Here is a 20,378-nt window from a genome sequence, read left to right on the forward strand (position 1 = left end):
TCAGAGCCGGACGGAAGCGTGGACACCTTCCCGGTCACGGGCAGGACTCGGAGGCTTGGAGCCGTTTGTCCTCTTTGGATGAGAGACTGATGCTTTATGTTCTTTTGCGGGGGGGGCACGGGGAAGGGTGGTCCCTTTTCTCCCAGGCTTGAACCGGGTGGGCAGTGGGCCAATGGGGTGAGTGGGTGATCCCTGCTCAGACAGGATATGGGATGCCCTTACTCCCGGCTGCCTCTCAGGACTTGGCCCTGACCCCCACACGGCTTCCTTGAGTGAACACACAGCCCCAGGGGTGGCTCTGGCCGGGGGATCATGGGACTTGCTTTTCCCAGACTCTCAGCGGTGGGGAAGGGCAGTGGTGGGGGAGGGAGGGAGAGAGATAGATAGTCTTCGGGCCACTTCCCCCAACTCAGCCCGGAGTTGCTCCACTCGGAAATGCCAGCGCCTAAGAGGGGCTGCAGAAGGTTGGGGGGAGGGGGCGGCAGAGACCCTCAGCTTCAGCAGGGGGCTTGCAAGCCGAGCAGAAATCCAGCTGGAAACCAAGTGGGTTTTCCAGGCTCAATGAATTGCATCTTGCCCTCCCCGACTCCCGTTTTCCTGGGGAGACCAGAGAAGCCACTGACCAACCCGTGGTCGAAGCATCACTTTAGGGCTTGGTTTTAAACCTGGGCCGCGCCGCTTGGCTCAAACACTTTCCTCCACCTGATCGATCAATCGACCAAACCCTCCCGGGGAACCTCGGAGCATGCATGCCGAGAGAGAGAGAGAGAGAGAGAGAGAGAGAGAGAGAGAGAGAGAGAGAGGAGCCTGGCGTCCGAGCACCTCTCGTGAGGACCCTCCTTCACCCCCGCCCCCCATGACAGGCATGGCATGAAAGAGAGAAGGACGAGACGTGCAAAGTGGCTTTGGGGACCTCGGGCACCTTCTCCTTCTCTGGCAAACGCGTTTGCTCACAGGTGTGTGTTTTTGCTTTGACATTGCATGGGAGGGAAGGGTGTTGGGAGCACAGTGAGGAGGTATATGGTGTGTGTGTGTGTGTGTGTGTGTGTGTGTGTGTACTTGTGTGCGCATGTGCATGCGAGCATGCGTGTGTGCGCGTGTGCGTGTGTGTGTGTGTGTATGTGTGTGTGTGTATGTCTGGGTGGGGGGGGACTGGTGTTTCAGGAATGTTCTCAATGTCTGGGGGCTGGATGATCACCTCCGGGCATCTTCCTCCAGCCTCCAGCCACGGGGCGCATCTGCAGAGTCTTGGACACCAGCGTCTAAAGCGGCCTTGGGAGCTGTCCGGGTCCATCCACATGCTTACATGGCAGCGGAGCATTGGGCGACCCCAAGAGGCCACACGAGCAAGGGACTCCAGGGTCTCGAGCAGGGTTCTAGGTGTGGGGAGGAGGGGCTTCGTGCCTGCTCACTTTAGGGCATGTGTGTACGAGGCAGGACCACATGAGCTCACTCAGGGCGGGAGAAATTAGGGGGCCGCTGTGGAGCGTTGGTGGGTGATGGCTTTGGAAGACAAGAGTCGGAGCTCCTGCCTCGGGCTGTCGGGGGGGGCCCCGGCTGCCCCGAGCGTGAGTGTCCCTGTGGAAGATGGGCAGGCAGCAGTGCTTGTGTGGGTGTGGGTGCGTGTGGAGGAGTGGGTCTGCCGTCTCCCCCACCCTCTGCCGGGGAGCGTCTCTGCCTTCCCCATCAGCAGCACCTTCCGGTCCTTAAGGAAGGAATTTGGAGCCCAGAATCCCCCTTCCGCCCCCCGTCAGGCTCTCCATCTCTCTCCTTCCCTGGCCAGCACCCAGCTCTCACCCGGGGGTTTGGAATGGATCGGAATTGGAAATGAATTTATTTCCCCATTTCGTTCCCTGCTAAATTGTATAAGTCCCCCACCCCACCCCAGTTGTTTCGTTTGTTTGTTTGTTTGTTTTCACAGTTTAAAGCTGGAAAAAGAAGGAAAAGAAAAATACTATCTGATTTTCTTGCAAGTAAATCCACTTATTATCTATTTACACGTATGTATAGTCTGTGGTTTTTTTTATTAAAAAAAAATCACCACTTGTGTGTCCTTTTTTCTTTTGTAAAAAGAAAAACCTTTTTGCAGTGACATGATTGGACCCGCCGGGCTCCCAGAGGGCAGCCGCGGGTCCGAGGACCCCCTCCAGAGGGACAAGAGAGTGCCCTGTCCAGGGAGCTGGGGGCCTATGGGCTAAGGGGGTCCCCCATCACCCAGGGCCGTTAGTGCCCTGGAGGTCAGGGGTGAGGATGGAGAGCTGCATTGTATGCCCGGGGGAGGGTGGGCGTCTCCTGCAGTGAGAGCAGGAGCTTGGAGGAAGGGACCCCAAGAGGCTCCCACGGAGGGTTGGGGGGCAGGGCTCCCCCGGTGCCGGTCACCACGCCCTCTCCTTCCCTTCCCTCAAGGCCTAGGAAGTCATCACAGTGGGTTAAGGACCATTAAGGACTGAGAGCCTGAGGGTCAGGCAAGCCCCCAGGGCACCCCCCTCCTGCCACCTTTTGGGGTCAGGAGGGGCCGAATACGTGGGTCAGCTGGAGGCCTGGCCTTGCCGCCCCCATTCCCAGCAGTGCTGAGGCGGGCTCATGAGCCCCCATCCCTGCCGTCTCCCCAGCGGTCCAGTGGGGGGCTGGGGCAGAGGCTCTGGGGAACCCGGCAGTGACCTTGAGGGCCCCCCTGGCCTCAAGCCCCTTAGTCTCCACCCCCCCCCAAACTCACCCGGGGAGGCAGAGCCAGCTTGGGGTTAAAGGGAACAGAAAAGTAACATTCCCGCTTGAAAAAGAAGAAAAGTAACCGGAACCCTTGATAAATGCAAAGCGAATTCCCCCCCTCCTTTCTGCACCTTCTCTCTTTTGCTTTAATGTTATCTTGGTTCCCTTTTGTTTATTTTTTTTTCATTTAAATTGGTTTTTATTAAATGTTAAAATAATGGTACATGGGAAATCATGCATTTTCTTTTAGATTTATTGTCTATTTTTAAATTTTTTAAATCCTCTCTCGCTTGTGTGTGTGTGTTAAATTTGTCCTTCTTCCCTCCTTAGGGTTTTTTTATCACATTCCCTGTTGTTTGACTTCTTTGTTCCTCTTATGTGTTTTTTTTTGAATTTACTTATTATATTTTTCTCTTTTTTTTGTTTTTTTTCTCCTCTTTTCTGTGTGGGTTTTTTTTTTTTGTGTGTGTGTGGTTTTTGTTGTTGTTGTTTTTGTTTGTCTTGTTTCTCGTTTTCGTTTTAGTTTTTTGCTTTTGGAAGGTTTTCCACCCCCTCCGGCGGGGTGTGTGTGTGGGGGAGGGTCCCTCCCGGGCCCGCCCCGCCCCGCCCCGCCCCGCCCCTTGGGCCACGCCTCCCCGCTGGCTCCGCCCCGGGGGCGTGGCGGGGGCGGGGCCTAGACGGGGGTGGTCCTGCGGTTGGCGGTGTTGGAGTGCAGGGAGTCTTTGTTCTCCTTCTGGATACAGTTGTGGACTTGGAGGAAGCTGTTGTCTCTGTCCGAGTTGTAGGTGGCGGTGGGCGTGGTGGCGGCCTTCAGGGGGTCCCTGCTGAGCGTGTACATGGAGATCTCGGTGGACGGCAGGGTGTTGAAGCCCTTGATGCCCACGGGGGAGGCGTCCCTGGAGTGTGAGGGCTCGGTGGAGCGGGAGCTGGAGCGGCTGCGGCGCTGGTAGCGGTAGCGGTAGCTGGGGATGCGGGTGATGGCCGAGGCCTGGAGGTAGTCCGTGGCGCGGGCCGTGGCCCGCAGCTGTTTGTGCCGGTCGATAAACATGTGCACGGCCAGCACCCCGACCATCTCGGCGATGATGAAGGACAGGGCCCCGAAGTAGAAGGACCAGCCGTACGAGTAGCTGTTCTTCTTGGAGTCGCTCTTGGAGGGGTCTCCGGCATTGGCCGATATGTACACTATGATGCCGATGATGTTGCTCAGACCTGCGGGCACGGGGGGTGGGGGTGGGGGGGTGCGGGACAGGAGAGAAGGTGGGTGGGGCAGGCCCAGGACAGAGGGGCGCCCCTCCCCCCCACGCCGACCCCTTAATGCATCACCCTCCCCTCTGCAGCGGGAGCGTGATACTCTCCAACAGCCTTGAGCCACGACAAAGTCTTTTTCACAGATGTGGGGCTTTGTGTTTGGAAGGGGTGTTGGGGTTGCACCCCTGGGAGGGATCGCTCCTGGCAGTGCCCCGGGGACCCCCGATGCTAGGGATCAAGCTATCTCAGTCATATGCAGGGCAAACGCCTTAATTCTGGGACTATTTCTCAGGCCCTCAATAATAATAGAGATTGGGGGGCTGGAGCGATAGCACAGCGGGTGGGCGTTTGCCTTGCATGCGGGGGACCTGAGTTCAATTCCCAGCATCCCATAGGGTCCCCTGAGCACCACGGGGAGTAATTCCTGAGTGCAGAGCCAGGAGGAACCCCTGTGCATCGCTGGGTGTGACCCAAAAAGCAAATAAATAAATAAATAAATAAATTCTTCAAATTAAAAAAAAAGTAATATAGAGATTGGCGGGGCGGCAGAAGGGACACACCCGTCAGTGCTCAGGTCTTACTCCTGGCTCTGTGCTCACAGATGCTTCTTGGCAGGGCTCAGAGAGTGCTGGGAATCCAAACAGGGTCAGCCATGTGCAAGGCTTCCCTGCAGTACTATTTCACTGGACCTGCCGCCCCAATAACAGTATCATCAAGGAAGTGGGTTCTCCCCGCCTTCATTGCTAAGTGATTTTCAAGGGATCTGGATACTGTTATGGAAGAACGAGAACAGAGAGACAAAGTAACTGCCTCCGGGCTGCACAGGGATTCAGGGGCTTTAGACTGGCTCCGAGAACCTTCTTTGGCAAGATGACCTTGGCCTGGATTTCCAGTAGGGAAACCTTACTCCTGGGGGACTCCATATATACATATATATATATATATTTTTTTTTTTCCTTTTTGGGTCATATCTGGCTCTGCACTCAGGAATTATCTCTGGTGGTGCTCAGGGAACCATATGGGATGCTGGGAATTGAACCGCATGCAAGGCAAATGCCCTATCTGCTGTGCTATCACTCCAGCCCCTATATATATATTTTTGTGGCCACACCTGGTGATGCTCCGGGCTGACTCCTGGCTCTGTGCTCAGGGATCCTTCCTGGGGATGCTTGGGGACCATGTGGGGGTGATGGGGATTGAACTCTGCGAGTTACCTTCCCTACTGTACTATCCTTTCGGCTTCTTGGGGGAGTGTGCTAAGTGGTCCATACTGCATCTCTCTTGCTTTCCTGGTCTCGGAAGCAATTGTGACTCGCACACAGTGATTTGGGGGAGTACCAGGGGTAGGAGTCTGCCTGCTGCCATTGGGGGGGGGGACAGGGAGGGGAGATTATAGGCAGGGAGAGGTCCAGTGCCCAGAGGGAGATGCGATACTTGGGCCTTCTCCGAGAGGTGGGAGGGAGAAGGATAACCAGGATGGGTGCCCTGGGTGCTCTTGATGTCCTCGTACTCCCTGTGGGGGTCTCGTTCCCTCCTCCTCCCCTGCCACATCCTCCCAGTCCCTGAGTGCCCTCTGCGCCCTCCCTCCGCCCCCCACCGCGCCTCCCAGCACGGCTGTTACCTGCAGACACGAAGAAGATGCCAGCGCTCAGGATGATGTTGTGTCGAGTCTTGTAGAACTCGCTGGCTGCGATGCAGAGCCCGCCCATGAAAAGCAGGATCACACTCAGGATGGGGAAAATGCTCGAGGCTCTCACGGCCCCTGCAGAACACGAGGGCGGGGAGAGAAGAAGGCAGGCGTGAGCGGGAGGCGAGAGAGAGAGAGAGAGAGAGAGAGAGAGAGAGAGAGAGAGAGAGAGAGAGAGAGGTGAGGGGGCAGCCCCCAGTCGCTGGGCTAGAGAGGATGTGGGCTTGCTGCGCAGGGAGGACTTCCCTCTGCCTCATCCTCCCTACTCCAGTCTCATACCTCCAGGTCCCCCAGACTCCCTGTGATGTGTCACTGCCTGCTTCTGACTTTGGGCACGCTGAGTATTCTCATTCCCAAGGCTTTCCCACTCTGTTTTACTCAGAAGACTCCTATGCATCCTTCAAAACCCAACTCAAAGTCCCTTCCTCTGGGGAGCCTTCCCTGATTTCTTTAGGCAAGATACCCTCCATCTGCTGCATCCTGGGGTGGTGGGGAGTTGTGGAGGTGCACGGAGAAGCCGCGTTCGGGAGCCATCGTGGCCTGGATTTGAACCTGGCGTTTATACACTGCATACGTGCGGGGAACACCACCTTTGTGCCTCTGTTTCCCTCTTCTGAAAACTGAAGAGGATACTAGTGTCTGCCTTCCAGGGTTGCTGTGAGGATTCAAAGGTGATGAGGCACTTAACTGAGTCTCTGAGGGCATTGTGGGAAATACACATCTCATCTTGATTGTTGGATAAACAACAGTCATCAAGTAAATGTTTTTTTTTTTGGTTTTGTTTTATTTTGAGGCCACATCCGGTGGAGCTCAGGGGTTACTCCTGGCTCTGCACCCAGGTATTCCTCCTGAAGGTGCTTGGGGAACAAATGGGATGCCGGGGAATGAACCGGGGTCAACTGAATCTAGGTTGGCCACAGTCAGAGCAAGTGCTCTGCCCACTGCACTATCTGTCTGGCCCTCCAAGTATATATTTGTTTATATATGATCGGGCTGGAGTGATAGCACAGCGGTAGGGCGTTTGCCTTGCACGCAGCCAACATGGCCGACCCGAGTTCGATTCCTCCGCCCCTCTCGGAGAGCCCGGCAAGCTACCGAGAGTATCTCGCCCGCACGGCAGAGCCTGGCAAGCTCCCCGTGACGTATTCGATATGCCAGACACAGTAACAACAAAGTCTCCAATGGAGACGTTACTGGGCCCGCTTGAGCAAATCAATGAACGGGAGGACAGTGACAGTGATATATATGATTATTTATATATGCCTCACCCCAAGGCATGGGATCCCTTGAAGGCCAGGATTCTTGTTTTCTTTCCTTTTTCTTGTTTTCCTTTTTTGTTTATCCTCTTGGTTCTACTACATACTTGAGTATCAAAGACATGGTCCCCACTGCCCCTCGGTACCAGTTTTCTTTTTTCTTTTCTTTTTTTTCTTTTTGGGTCACACCTGGTGATGCTCAGGGCTTACTCCTGGCTCATGCATTCAGGAATCACTCCTGGTGGTGCTCGGGGGACCCTATGGGGAGGCTGGGAATCGAACCCGGGTAGGCTGCGTGCAAGGCAAACGCCCTACCCGCTGTGCTATCGCTCCAGCCCCTCGGTACCAGTTTTCAAAGTGACTCAATGTGAGGTCCAGAGAGAGGAAGAAGAGGACCTACTGGCAAGAAAAGAGAAAGTGCAAAACAGAACGCCCTCCAGGATCAGGCAAGAAAGAGAGAAGACAAAAGGCCGAAGGAAAGAATAGCTTCAGGGAAAGGGAAAGGGTTGGGAAAGGGCCAGGCCTGGCTTGGCCGCGGGAGCCAGGGAAGATCGTGTCACAGACTGTGACAAGGCATCCCAGCTGTGTCCCGGCCAAACGCAGTTTTGCACCAGAGCCGGTGGGCCTGGGCCGGAGTCTGGCTGCGAGCTGCCTGTGCGCTGGACCGGGGCTGCGAGGGGGTCCGCAGTGGGGAACTGTCTTCCTCCATCCCCGCCCCCCTTCTTGCAGGCTCTGAGTGCTTAATTTGTGTTTTGTGTCTCCTTCTGCACCTCCTGCTGTGCAGTGCTCTGAGGAAATCAGGGCGGGCTTCCTGGAGGAGTGGTGCTGGCTCTGGCAGCTGAAGGGCACTGGGGGTTGGGGAAGAACTGGGCCCAGAATGAGTGAGTTTGAGGGTCACAGGAGGGAGGGAAGAAAGGAAGGAAGGAAGGAAGGAAGGAAGGAAGGAAGGAAGGAAGGAAGGAAGGAAGAAAGGAAGGAGAAGGGAAGGAAGGAAGCTCTTTCCTTCCAAGAGCTGAGCTTCTATGAGCACAGCTGGAAGGGCCACCACACACTCTGGGGGAGAAGGTGGAGGAAGAAGGGGGTCGCAGGAGCTACAGGGACCCCTGAGCAGGCAGGGGGAGCAGGTGCTGGGACCGGGGAAGCAGGGGGTCTGGCTGACTGTGGTGGCTGGGGGCAGGGTGGTTTTGGGGTAACTCCGGGTACTCCGCCGCTGGCTGCCGGCACCTCCGGGAGTGCTGCAGCTCTGGGGGGGGAGAGTGAGATTTGTTGGGGCCACCCTGAGTCTGGGGTGCTTGGAGGAGGCGCAGGTGGGGTGCAGCTGATTGCGGGGCATGGACACAGGAACCCGGCTGCCGGTGAGCACAGTGCTCCCCTTGGGCTCCCCATATGGGCACAGGCTTGGAAGACCCTGGGCACCCCCGGGTGCCTGGGAATGGGGCGAGAACTCTCTTTGCGCCCCCCTGCTGGGTGACGGTGACTGAGCCCAGGGCCCAGGGAGGAGTGCGTGTCTGTGGCGGGGCTGAGTGCCAGCCGCGGCCACGGAGCTGCTGCTTTCCCAGGCGGTGGCAGGAACTGATGGCGAGTGTGTCATTTGGGGGGGGGGGGGGGCTGTGCCCTGCAGCTCTTGTTCTCTCTCGGTCCTTCCTTCCCTCCTTCCCTCCCTCCCTCCTTCCTTCCTTCCTTCCTTCCTTCCTTCCTTCCTTCCTTCCTTCCTTCCTCCTTTCCTGTCCCTTTCCTTTCCTTCCTTTCTCCTTCCTTCCTTCCTTCCTTCCTTCCTTCCTTCCTTCCTTCCTTCCTCCCTTCCTGTCCCTTTCCTTTCCTTCCTTTCTCCTTCCTTCCTTCCTTCCTTCCTTCCTTCCTTCCTTCCTCCCTTCCTGTCCCTTTCCTTTCCTTCCTTTCTCCTTCCTTCCTTCCTTCCTTACTCACTCACTCACTCCTTCCTTCCTTCCTTCCTTCCTTCCTTCCTTCCTCTCTTGCCATCCCTTTCCTTTCCTTCCTTACTCCTTCCTTCCTTCCTTCCTTCCTTCCTTCCTTCCTTCCTTACTCCTTCCTTCCTTCCTTCCTTCTTTCCTTCCTTCCTTCCTTCCATCCTCTCTTGCCATCCCTTTCCTTTCCTTCCTTTCTCCTTCCTTCCTTCCTCCTTCCTTCCTTCCTTCCTTCCTTCCTTCTTTCCTTTCTCCTTCCTTCCTTCCTTCCTTCCTTCCTTCCTCCCTCCCTCCCTCCCTCCCTCCTTCCTTCCTTCCTTCCTTCCTTCCTTCCTTCCTTCTTTCCTTTCTCCTTCCTTCCTTCCTTCCTTCCTTCCTCCCTCCCTCCCTCCCTCCCTCCCTCCCTCCCTCCCTCCCTCCTTCCTTCCTTCCTTCCTTCCTTCCTTCCTGTACTTGGGGCTTACTCCTGGCTCTGTACTCAGGGATCACTCCTGGGGGTACTTGGGGGACCACCTGTGGTGCCAGGGATTGAACCCAGGTTGGCCACAGGCAAGGCAAGTGCCTGACCCACTGTCCTATCTTCTGGGTTCCTGGGCCCCATTTCCTGTGGCTAGATCATCGGGGACTTATTGAACTGGCCATCCTACTGGGACCCACGTCTGTATGTGAATTTGTACGTGTTTGTGGGCGAGTGTATGAGGGTAAGCATGTGTGTATGGGGGCATGCACACGTGTGAGTTTGTACATGTGCGTGGGTGAACATGTGCGTATGTGAGCATGCATACATGTGCTTGTGCATGTGTGTAGGTGAGGGTGAGCATGCGTGTACATGAGCATGCATGCATGTAAGTTTGTGCATGTGTATATGCATGTGAGAGCATGTGCGTGTGAGCCTGTGCATGTGGCAGCAGGTGGGCATATGCATGTGTGTGAGGGGTGGTGCGTGCAGGAGTCAGCGCATGGGAGCGTTGAGTCTGAGCGTGTGAATGTGAGAGCCTGTGTGTGATGCATGGGAGTGTGCGAGAGCGAGGGAAAGTGACAGAGGGTGACGGTGGCTGAGAGCTAGGGAAAGTGACTGTGTCAATGATATGGAATCAGAGGGTGAGAGTGAGAGAAAGAGGGAGAGAGGGAGGGAGGGAGAGAGAAAGAGGGCGAGAGGGAGAGAAAGAAGCTGAGAGGGAGAGAGAGGAAAAGGTGAAGAGAGAGAGGGAGAGAGAGGGAGAGATGGAGAGAGGGAGAAATGGGGAGGGAGAGATGGAGAGGGAGAGAGAGGAAAAGGTGAAGAGAGAGGAGAGAGGGAGAGATGGAGAGAGGGAGAAATGGAGAGGGAGAGATGGAGAGGGAGAGAGAGGAAAAGGTGAAGAGAGAGGAGAGAGGGAGAGATGGAGAGAGGGAAAGAGAGAGAGAAAGGGAGAGAGAGATGGAGAGGGAGAGAGAGGGAAAGGGAGAGGAGAGATGGAGAGGGAGACCCAGAGTAGGGGTGGAGAAAAGATGGAGGGTGAGGGGGCAGCTACTTCGCTTGGAGACTTGGGGCCCAGACGGGGCTTCCTGGAGCCCCCCTTAGCCGGGTGCAGCCTCTTGGCTCGCCCTTCTCTGTAACAGGCACCGCGGACCCCGCCCGCTGAGACCCCTGCGCAGACAAACTGAGCTCCTGTAGAAAGGAGCTGGGCCCAGGGTTCCGCGGGAGAATTGCCGAGGCTCAGTGAGCGTCCTCTGGGTGGGGGGCCGCTTGCGCCCTGCGGGGTGCGACCCCCTGCCTCGGGCCCGGCCTGGCTCGCGCTGCGGCGGGCGGCGCCGCGTCCTCGGGGCCGCCGGGGGGCCGTGCGCGCGGTCGCCGACAGGTGGCGCTGCGCGCGCCCGGGCTGCTCACCTGCTGCTGCTCTCCCGAGCGCCGCCCGCGGGTGACTCACCGGGTCACGTGGCGGCACCCACCTCCCAGTCAATGGGCCGCGACGCGGGGAGGGTGGGGGTGGGGGTGGGGGCGGCCGCGCCCGGGGCTCGGAGCCGCCTTGCACCGTTGCGTGCCCAGCGCAGGGCACCGGTCGCCGGCAGTTCAGCCCGGATGCCACTGAGCATCCTGAGTTTCCCTTGGAGAGGTTGGGGACAGGTCCAGGGACAGCGCCGCTCGGACCCGGGGAGTGCACGGGGCTGGGAGAAGTCATTCTCCCTGGTGTGGCCTCTGTTTCCCTTATCTGTAAAATGGGTGGGAAGTGCAGTGGGGGGAATTCAAGCATGGCAAAAGGAGGCTGGCAACCTTCTTCCCTCTTGGGGTCCTCTGGGGTGACTGGGGAGCCGGAACCTTTGTCTCCCCGCACCCTCAGAGACCCCCTGGGAGTCATAGGCTCAGCCATATCAGGGGATGTGCCCCAGAGCACTGAGCAGAGGCTTCTGCTGATGGCAGGCCAGGGCCCTGTGGTGACCGGTCTCAAGTTCAGAGTGTCCCCACCTCCCCTGCCCCTTGCGCGCCAGGGTAGGCAGGAACCCCTTGAGCCTGCTGGTGCCCTGGATGGAGAAGTGCTCTTGGAGTCTGCTGTGGGCTTGACCCAGCCAACCCCCCACCCCTGTCTGCGGCTGGAAGTGCCTGGCTCAGTGGCTCAGCCCACAGTGCTCTGGGCCAGCCAGTTCTCTACATGCTGCCTTGCTCTCCAGGGCCTCCAGCTGCTCCCAGCCCAGCAGGGAAGAAGAGTTGAGCTGGAACTCCCTGCACGCTGTTCTCGGAAAAGAGGGGTCGTCCTGGACCCCCAGTCTTTCCACAGCCCGGCTCCAGCCAGGACGAGCCCCTCTCCCGCGTGCCGGCAGCCTTGCCTTCCCTCTTTCTCTTGATCCCCGCTGCTGGCTATCCCAGACTCCTGGGGCACTGCCTTCAGGTACTCTCGCGTCGATCACATGCAAGCAGTGTCCACCCACCCCCACTTCCATGGGCAAGCGCTGCGTGTTTATTTTGGACTTGGGGGCCAAACCCCGCGGTGCTCAGGGCTTGCTCCTGGCTCTGCACTCAGGGATCACTCCTGGTGGTGCTCAAGGGACCATATGGGGTACCCGGGATCGTACACAGTTTAGCCGTGTGCAAGACAAATGCCCTCCTTGCTGTGCTATCACGCCAACCCCGGAAGCACCTGCAGTTCTTCTTTTTTTTTTTCTTTTTGGAACACACCCGGCGATGCACAGGGGTTACTCCCGGCTGTTCCCTCAAGAATTACTCCTGGCAGTGCTTGGCAGACCCTATGGGATGCTGGGAATCAAACCCGGGTCGGCCGTGTGCAAGGCCAACGCTCTACCCGCTGTGCTATCGCTCCAGCCCCAGCACCTGCAGTTCTGATCTGGTTGGTGGCTCTCACCTCCTCTTCATCTCCCTGCTCCCGCCCAGACCCTAATCAGCCCCCCAGCACCCCTGCTTTCTCCACCCAGAACGTCCTGTAAACTTCCTTCAGACTGAAACTGAGTTTCCCTCCCCTCTGCCCCCAAGTTCTGGTCCCTGTGAGCCTTCCTGGCTGTTCCCGAGCCTGCTGGCTGCAGACACTGCACTGGCTGATTCCCTCTGCTGGGATGCCCTTCCAGCCTCTCTGTGGGCTCAGGTATGCTCCCTCCCTTCCTCCCTGGTGAGGGAGATCCAACCATTCATGGAACACTGACCCTGTGCTGTGTGCTTTCTCTCACGCTATCTGTCTCTCTCTCTGTCTCCCCCCAACCACTCCCCCCCGCTCAACCTGGAACCTTTGTTTGCTTTTTGGGTCACACCTGGCGATGCTCAGGGGTTCCTCCTGGCTCATGCCCTCAGGAATTACTCCTGGTGGTGCTCGGGGGACCCTATGGGATGCTGGGAATCGAACCCAGGTCGACTGCGTGCAAGGTCAACGCCCTACCCGCTGTGCTATTGCTCCAGCCCCTCAACGTGGAACCTTTGTATTCCTCACTGGTTAATACACAAGAACAGTGATACCCAGCCCGGTCTTCCTAAGTGCTGAGCTGTCAGGAACGGGCCAGCTTAATCCTCCGCCCAAACTACTAGCAGGAAGGGAAACTGAGGCCCAGGCCGGGTAACTCCAAAGAGGAGGAGTAGCTTTGTTCGCTGGGTTCTTGTTGTTTGCTTTGGGGTCCTACCTGGTGGTGCTCAGGGCTTGCTCCAGGTTCTGAGCTCAAGAATCTCTCCTAGAAAGAAGGAAGGTGCCTAACACAGAGGCAGGTGAGGGTTCAGGTGGGGTTGGGTGGGGGGCGTGGAGGGTGGGAGGGAAACTGGGGTCACTAGTGGTGGGAAATGCACAGTGGTGAAGGGGTGGGTGTTGGAACGTTCTATAATGCAATCATGAACAACTTTGTAACTGTATTTCTCACTATGATTTAATAAAAAAAAATAAGAATCACTCCTAGCAGTGCTCAGGGGAGCCTATATGTTGCCTCGGATTGAACTCAGGTTGGCCTGTGCAAGGCAAATGCCCTACCCACTGGGATATGTCTCCATCCCACCTCATATTTAAAAGAAATTTAATTTTATTTTTATAAAGTTGTTCATGATGATTTATCACATTCAATATTCCAACACCAATCCCACCACCATTACATCTTTCCACCACCATTATTTCCAATTTTCCCAACCACCACCCAAGCCTGCCCCAGTAGCAGGCCCTAAATAATTTATTTTATATTGCTTGTTATGAATAATTCGCTAAAGATGATCAAAAAAGATTTCCTTCGAAGAAAGTGTGTGAAGATTGTCGTATCTCACCCTGGAGCCATTAAGCCCTTGTAGAAGGGATTACTAAAAATGTTACAGGTTAAGTTTCCTGTGTTAATATTTTCTTAATCCAGATTGGTTGCCTTCTACTTTACATCCCATCCAGTGTGTCCATCTCACATTTATTTGGGTCACATCCCTCATGGTTCAGAGGTATTTCCAGTTTTGGGCCATCCCCAGCAATGCTCAGGGCTTCTGGGCTCAAGGAACCCTATGCCAGGGATCAACCTATGGAGTCAGCCTATGCAAGGCAAACACTTTATTTTTTTTACTTTTTATTTATTTATTTTTGCCTTTTGGGTCACACCCGGCGATGCTCAGGGGTTACTCCTGGCTCATGCACTCAGGAACTGCTCCTGGCGGTGCTCGGGGGACCATATGGGATGCTGGGAATCGAACCTGTGTCGGCCATGTTGGCTGAGTGCAAGGCAAACGCCCTACCCGCAGTGCTATCGCTCCAGCCCCAAGGCAAACACTTTAACCCTTGTGCTAACCCTCTAGGCTTTTTATCTTTTTTTTTTTTTTTTGCCACACCTGGTGATGCTCAGGGATTTCTCCCAGCTCTGCACTCAGGAATTACTCCTGGCAGTGCTCAGGGGACCATATGAAATGCCGGGGATTGAACCTGGCTCAGTCGCTTGCAAGGCAAGCACCCTACCCACTATACTATCTCACATTTTTGCTTCCGCATCCATTATTTATTTAGATGTTTAAACTCTCGCACTAGATTTTTACAAGCTGGTGAACACTGACAATTCTCCCACAGAGTTACAACCACACATTCATTCCCAGACAGTATAAATACATGGTTGAACTAACATTAATACACATCACCATTTTATCAATTACAGAATGAAACAAATTATCAAGTATCCAACCATTAAGTCACACAGCTCAAAAGGCATATAAAATATTAGGTTTCTGCTCAATTCATTAGCAGAAACCCAGGTTTTTTTCTTTCTAGGTAAGAGGTTGAGAAGAAAAGGGTTGGAATGATAGTGCAATGGGTAGCGCACTTATGCTTGCTTTGCATACTGCAGACCAGGGTTCGATCCCCAGTGCTCTGTATGGTCATCCCTAGTCCCAATAGGAGTGCTCCTGGAGCACAGAGCCAGAGTAAGCCCTAAGCACCATTGGCTCAAAAACAAACAAAAAGAGAGGTTGAGAACAGATAAAAAAAATCACACTTTCAACAAAAATATGTTGGTGGGCCAGAACGATAGTACACTGGGTAGGGAACTTGCCTTGCAGGCGGCTGACCTGGGTTCCATTCCTGGCATCCCATGTGGTCCCCTGAGCACTGTCAGGAATAATTCCTGAGTTCAGAGCCAGGAGGAACCCCTGAGCATCTCCAGCTGTGACCCTTTAAAGCTAAACCAACAAACAATCCCCCTCCCCTCAAAAATAAATAAATAAATTAATTAATTAAATGAAATAAGTTGGTAAACAACTTTGGATTTGTATCTGTAACATTTTGTGCTGTTATGGAAAATCTCCAGTTTGAAATCCTACACTGGGGCTGGAGCGATAGCACAGCAGGTAGGGTGTTTGCTTTGCACACAGTCGACCTGGGTTCGACTCCCAGCATCCCAATCACCGCCAGGAGTAATTCCTGAGTGCAGAGCCAGGAGTAACCCTGTGCATCGCTGGGTGTAACCCAAAAAGCCAAAAAAAAAAAAAAGAAAGAAAGAAAGAAAGAAAGAAAGAAGGAAAGAAAGAAAACTTACACTGTACATGTCATTACTGTCTCCAGACCAAAAGAAAAAAAAATTCCTGAGTTAATTTTATTGTTCACTCTTGGGGTGTAAGGTCACAGGGAGGGTCCCCATCACTTATTTTTGTGTGTGTGCCACACCCAGAGATCCCCGGGGGTAACTCCTGACTCTGCACCCAAGAATCATTCCCCGAGGTGCTCAGGGGACCCTATGGGATGTCAGGGATCGAACCCGGGTCAGCTGCGTGCAAGACAAATACCCTTAAGGGCCTCCTCCCCACAAATCACTTTTTTACAGTGGAACCAGTGACCACAGGAAACTGTCCTTTCTATCTCTGGCTAGATTCTGCTGTGAGGCAGCAGCCGTGCGACCTGTCATTCTCTACCCCACTGACGTACCAAAAGTAGCACACATTTGTTTGGGTTTAACATACATGTTTGTAATCTCTTCTTCATAAGCTTAATGGGTCCAGGGCTGACCCGAGTTCGATTCCTCTGCCCCTCTCTGAGAGCCTGGCAAGCTACCGAGAGTATCTCGCCCTCACGGCAAAGCCTGACAAGCTCCCCATGACGTATTCGATAGGCCAAACACAGTAACAAGACTCACAATGTTACTGGACCCGCTGGAGCAAATCGATAAACAGCGGGAGGACAGTGACAGTGACAGTGAATGGGTCCAGGATGAAAACACAACAATCTTCACACACTTTCCTCTTATGGTGGTGGGATGGTGCATGGGGGTGGGGTTGGTGTTTGGATATGAAATGTAATGAATTACTGTGAACAACTTTATACCAATAAAAAAATAAAATTTGAAAAATAAAAGAAGAAAAGGGGCAGATATAGCATAATCTCTCTTCCGTGCAGATTCTGCAGAAACAGGCAAATAATAGCAGAAATGGAGAACGGTTCTTCAGTAGGGAGCATTTGAAGCTTAGGGAAGGGGGTGGTAAAATTGCATAGGAGGGGTAAACACATGGTGGGCGCTGTTGAGCTGTAGTGTTTTTGTTTTGTTTTCTTATTTTGCTTTTTGGGTCACACCCGGCGATGCTCAGGGGTTATTCCCGGCTCTGCACTCAGGAATTACGCCTGGCAGTGCTCAGGGGACCTTATGGGGTGCTGGGAACCGACCCCGGGTCGGCCATGTGTAAGGCAAATGCCCTGCCCGCTGTACTATCGGTCCAGCCCTGAGCTGGAATGTTTTATGCATGGAATACTACCATTAACAATTTTGTAAGCTAGGAGCGATAGCACAGTGGTAGGGCGTTTGCCTTGTGCGCAGCCGGCCGGGCCAAGCAGGGTTCGATTCCTCGGCCCCTCTTGGAGAGCCCGGCAAGCTACTGAGATTCTCTTGCCCGCATGACAAAGCCTGGCAAGCTACCCGTGATGTATTCAATATGCCAAACACAGTAACAACAAGTCTCACGATGGAGATGTTACTGGGCCCGCTCGAGTAAATCAATGAACAACGGGAGGACAGTGCACAGTGCATGGTGTCTAACATAACAAAACTATTTTGCTTCTTAAAAAAAAATAATTTGGGGCTAGAGCGATAGCACAGCCGGTAGGCGTTTGCCTTGCACGCGGCCGACCCAGGTTCGATTCCTCCACCCCTCTTGGAGAGCCCGGCCAGCTACTGAGACTTTTCCGCCCGTACGGCAGAGCCTGGCAAGCTTCCTGTGATGTATCCGATATGCCAAAAACCATAACAACAAGTCTCACAAGGGTGATATTACTGGTGCCCGCTCAAGCAAATCGATGAACAACGGGAGGACAGTGACAGTGACATGGTGTCTAAAATTTAAAAATTAAATAAACCAACTTTAACATAACAACAGCAACAAAAAAGATGCAGCTTTGAGCCCTCATGGCGAGTCCTCGGTGGCCAGTGGAAGGACCGAGGAAGCAGACGGGAGAAGCTGCAGAAAGACCCAGGGACCATCTCCCGGAGAAGGAAGAAGTAACTAGGCCTGGTATCAGGGACCCCCGTGACTCCCATGGACATTTAAGGGAGCTGGGGTTGGGGGGAGGCGAGGGCCAGGCACAGCTTAGCTATTTCCAGCCGCACTTCATGATAGAACGGCCTTGGCTTCAGGAATACCCCAGAGACCCGTAATGACAGAGCCAGGGATAGACAGGACCTCCCGCAGCTCACACCCCTGCATTGCTGGGAAGAGAGAGCTCAGGAACCCTTCGGGAGCCTTCTGGGAAGGTGGGAACTGGTCCAGGACTTCCTAGCAAGTGCTTCTGCATCGAATTCCCTGGGACCCAGGACTTGGAGAGAGAGAACAGCTAAGCGAGGGGCTTTGGGATCCTTCCTCCATCTCTCACCTGTCCCTTGAATCTGAGCTTGGGCGGGGGGGTGGCTGGGGTGGGAGGGTGCACCCACCATGCCCTGCACGTCACCTCCTCTGAGAAGCCCTCCCCATCTGTCCCACAGAGAAAGATCCGTCTCCAACATACTCTCCTCACTCTCCCTCTGTTCTGCTGCTTCTCACCAAACACTTCACACTGCAGAAGACGCTTTCTTTCGCATGGCTTGTTTGTCTGGGTGGTGTCTGCCTCCTTGCACGAGCGTGCAGATGTGGCCCGTTTGGCTGACACTCCCGCCCTCAGTACCCCGCGCGGAGTTCAGGCCCGATAAATAATTAGGTGTCGAACCAATTCCCAGGGGTGTAAATACACAGAGACACACAGATCTTAGAGGTGTCCTGTGGCCTCAGTTGCAAATACCTAAACAGATGACACTTAAGTGTAATTTATGTGTCTGGATACTTTTTTTTTTTTTGATTCACACCCAGTGATGGGGCTGGAGCGATAGCACAGCGGGTAGGGCATTTGCCTTGCATGCGACCAACCCGGCCGACCTGGGCTCGATTCCTCCGCCCCTTTCAGAGAGCCTGCAAGCTATCGAGAGTATCTCACCCGCACGGCAAAGCCTGGCAAGCTACCTGTGACGTATTTGATATGCCAAACACAGTAACAAGAAGTCTCACGATGGAGACGTTACTGGGCCCGCTCGAGCAAATCGATGAACAACAGGAGGACAGTGCGGTGCTACCCAGTGATGCTCAAGGGTTCCTCCTGGCTCTGCACTCAGAAATTACTCCTGGTATTGCTCGGGAGACCGTATGGGATGCTATGGATCAAACTTCATGCAAGGTAAATGCCCTACCCATTGTACTATTGCTCCAGCCCTAGCTCCGGCCCTCAGTATCTGGATATTTTTTTGTATCATCTGCTTCCTTGTGCTCTTGTGACTTTGAAATCCCAAGGCTGAGAGAAGGGGGATGGCCAGGACAGGAGTGGAAAGATGGGGCGTCTCTGTCCCTGCAACACCCCTTGGGCCTCAGCGTCTCCCTTTTCTGCAGCAGGACACTACTTGGTGGGTGATGTGCCCTGAAAAGAAGGCTCAGATCTCTTTTGCCTCTGAGTACTCTGGGGCTTCGGGCCTCAAAGAGCTGAGGACAAGGACAAGAAGCCTAGGAGTCTCTCTAGACAGTGCCCGGCCCCCGCTCTGTGTGCCCAGGTCTCTGTCCAGCTCGGGGCTGGGTCCTGAGGAGTGGGACCTGAAGGCCGGCCTTGGTGACAGCGAGACCTCCTGGTGGCTCTTGCCCTACAGCCTGACAGAGTCCGAGCGTGGACAATGAAGCCAGAGGTGGTGGTGGTCCCGGGACCCTGCTCCAGCGTCTCTCCTTGTTCACTCTTGGTGGGCGTGGGGAACATTAGGAGGTAGAATCCAGGTCAGCCGCATGCAAGGCAACACCCGCCCCGCTGCACTCTGGCTCTCTGTCGCTCCCGCAAACTCCTGGGCTTGAACACCAGCGTTCACAACACTGGCCTCAACCACCAGCCTCCCCTCTGAACTGCCACCAAACCACCTTCTTCCTGCCCAACAGGGCTTTGCTCTGGCTGTTTGCTCCTCAGCTCCTTTGGGATCAGCTTCCCTGCCACCTTCTCCTGAACCCTTACAAGACCTTCCCGTCATGGGCGCTGGTGGCTGGAACCCTGGGCGCCAGGGAGCTCCCATGCCTCTCTCAGCAAACTTGCAGGCACTGAGCACTCCCCAACCCCTCTACAGGGAACCTGGCAGGACCCAACTGAGACAGGATGCGGGCCACGCCCACTCCCATGAACAACCACGCCCCCACTATGCCCCGCCCATATCCGGCATTAGCCACGCCCACCCTGTGGGCACCTGACTTTAGAATGATTATCTACTGTCTAACTTCTGTAGCCAACCAAATCAGAGCTTAATAGAGAACAATAGGACTTTATGATTCTTTTTTCCCTTCCATTTTTTTCTATAATTATTTTTATTATTATTTAATATTATTATTTAAAATGCAGGAGTTTTCCAACTGAAGTAACCAGGTAAAGGTGCTTTTTTATTTTTGGGTCACACCTGGCGATGCACAGGAGTTACTCCTGGCTCTGCACTCAAGAATTACTCCTGGTGATGCTCATGGGGACCATATGGGATGCTGGGAATCAAACCCGGGTCGGATGTGTGCAAGGCAAATACCCTACTCGCTGTACTATCACTCTAGCCCCTAAAGGTGATTTCTTATGCTGCCAGAGATGGTCCCGCTTCACAAACTCCCATTCCAACCCCGGAATGTGTCATGGCCCTGTTGTCTCTCTGCCCCGCCCCAAGTTCACATCTTTCAACTTGTACAGATTTTTTTTTCTTTTTTTTGCTTTTTGGGTCACACTCTGCGATGCACAGGGGTTATTCCGGGCTCTGCACTCAGGAATTATTCCTGGCGGTGCTTGGGGGACCGTATGGGATGCTGGGAATCGAACCGGGGTCCGCCGTGCGCAAGGCAAACGCCTACCCGCTGTGCTATCGCTCCAGCCCCAAACAGATCACCTGTCACCCTCAATGAATATGTTCTAGATTGGGACTCAGTAGACAACATCAAAGACAATCTGCAGCTTGATTTTGTTTGTTTCAGGGTCACACCCATGGTTCTCAGGGCTGACTCCTGCCTCTGCACTCAGGGGTCACTCCTGGCAGGGTTTGGGGGACCGTGTGGGGTGTGGGGGATGGAACCTGGATTGACTGTGTGAGAGGCCAGTGCCCTACCCACTGTACCACCACTGT

General features: G+C 54.5%; 1 protein-coding gene across 1 annotated transcript in view; it reads right to left on the reverse strand.

The window, feature by feature from the left end:
- Positions 1 to 3,337: 3,337 nt before the first annotated feature.
- Positions 3,338 to 20,378, reverse strand: part of CACNG2 (calcium voltage-gated channel auxiliary subunit gamma 2) — a 141,976-nt gene continuing 124,935 nt past the window's right edge. Inside the window, exons 3-4 of the mRNA XM_056137506.1 lie at positions 5,579 to 5,719; positions 3,338 to 3,918 (exon numbers count right to left, since the gene is read on the reverse strand). Coding sequence (XP_055993481.1) covers positions 3,383 to 3,918; positions 5,579 to 5,719 — 677 coding nt within the window. The 3' untranslated portion in view covers positions 3,338 to 3,382. The remainder of the gene's footprint in view (positions 3,919 to 5,578; positions 5,720 to 20,378) is intronic.

This window comes from Sorex fumeus, unplaced genomic scaffold (genome assembly GCF_029834395.1).
Source record: "Sorex fumeus unplaced genomic scaffold, SorFum_2.1 ptg000125l, whole genome shotgun sequence".
Lineage (NCBI taxonomy): Eukaryota > Metazoa > Chordata > Mammalia > Eulipotyphla > Soricidae > Sorex > Sorex fumeus.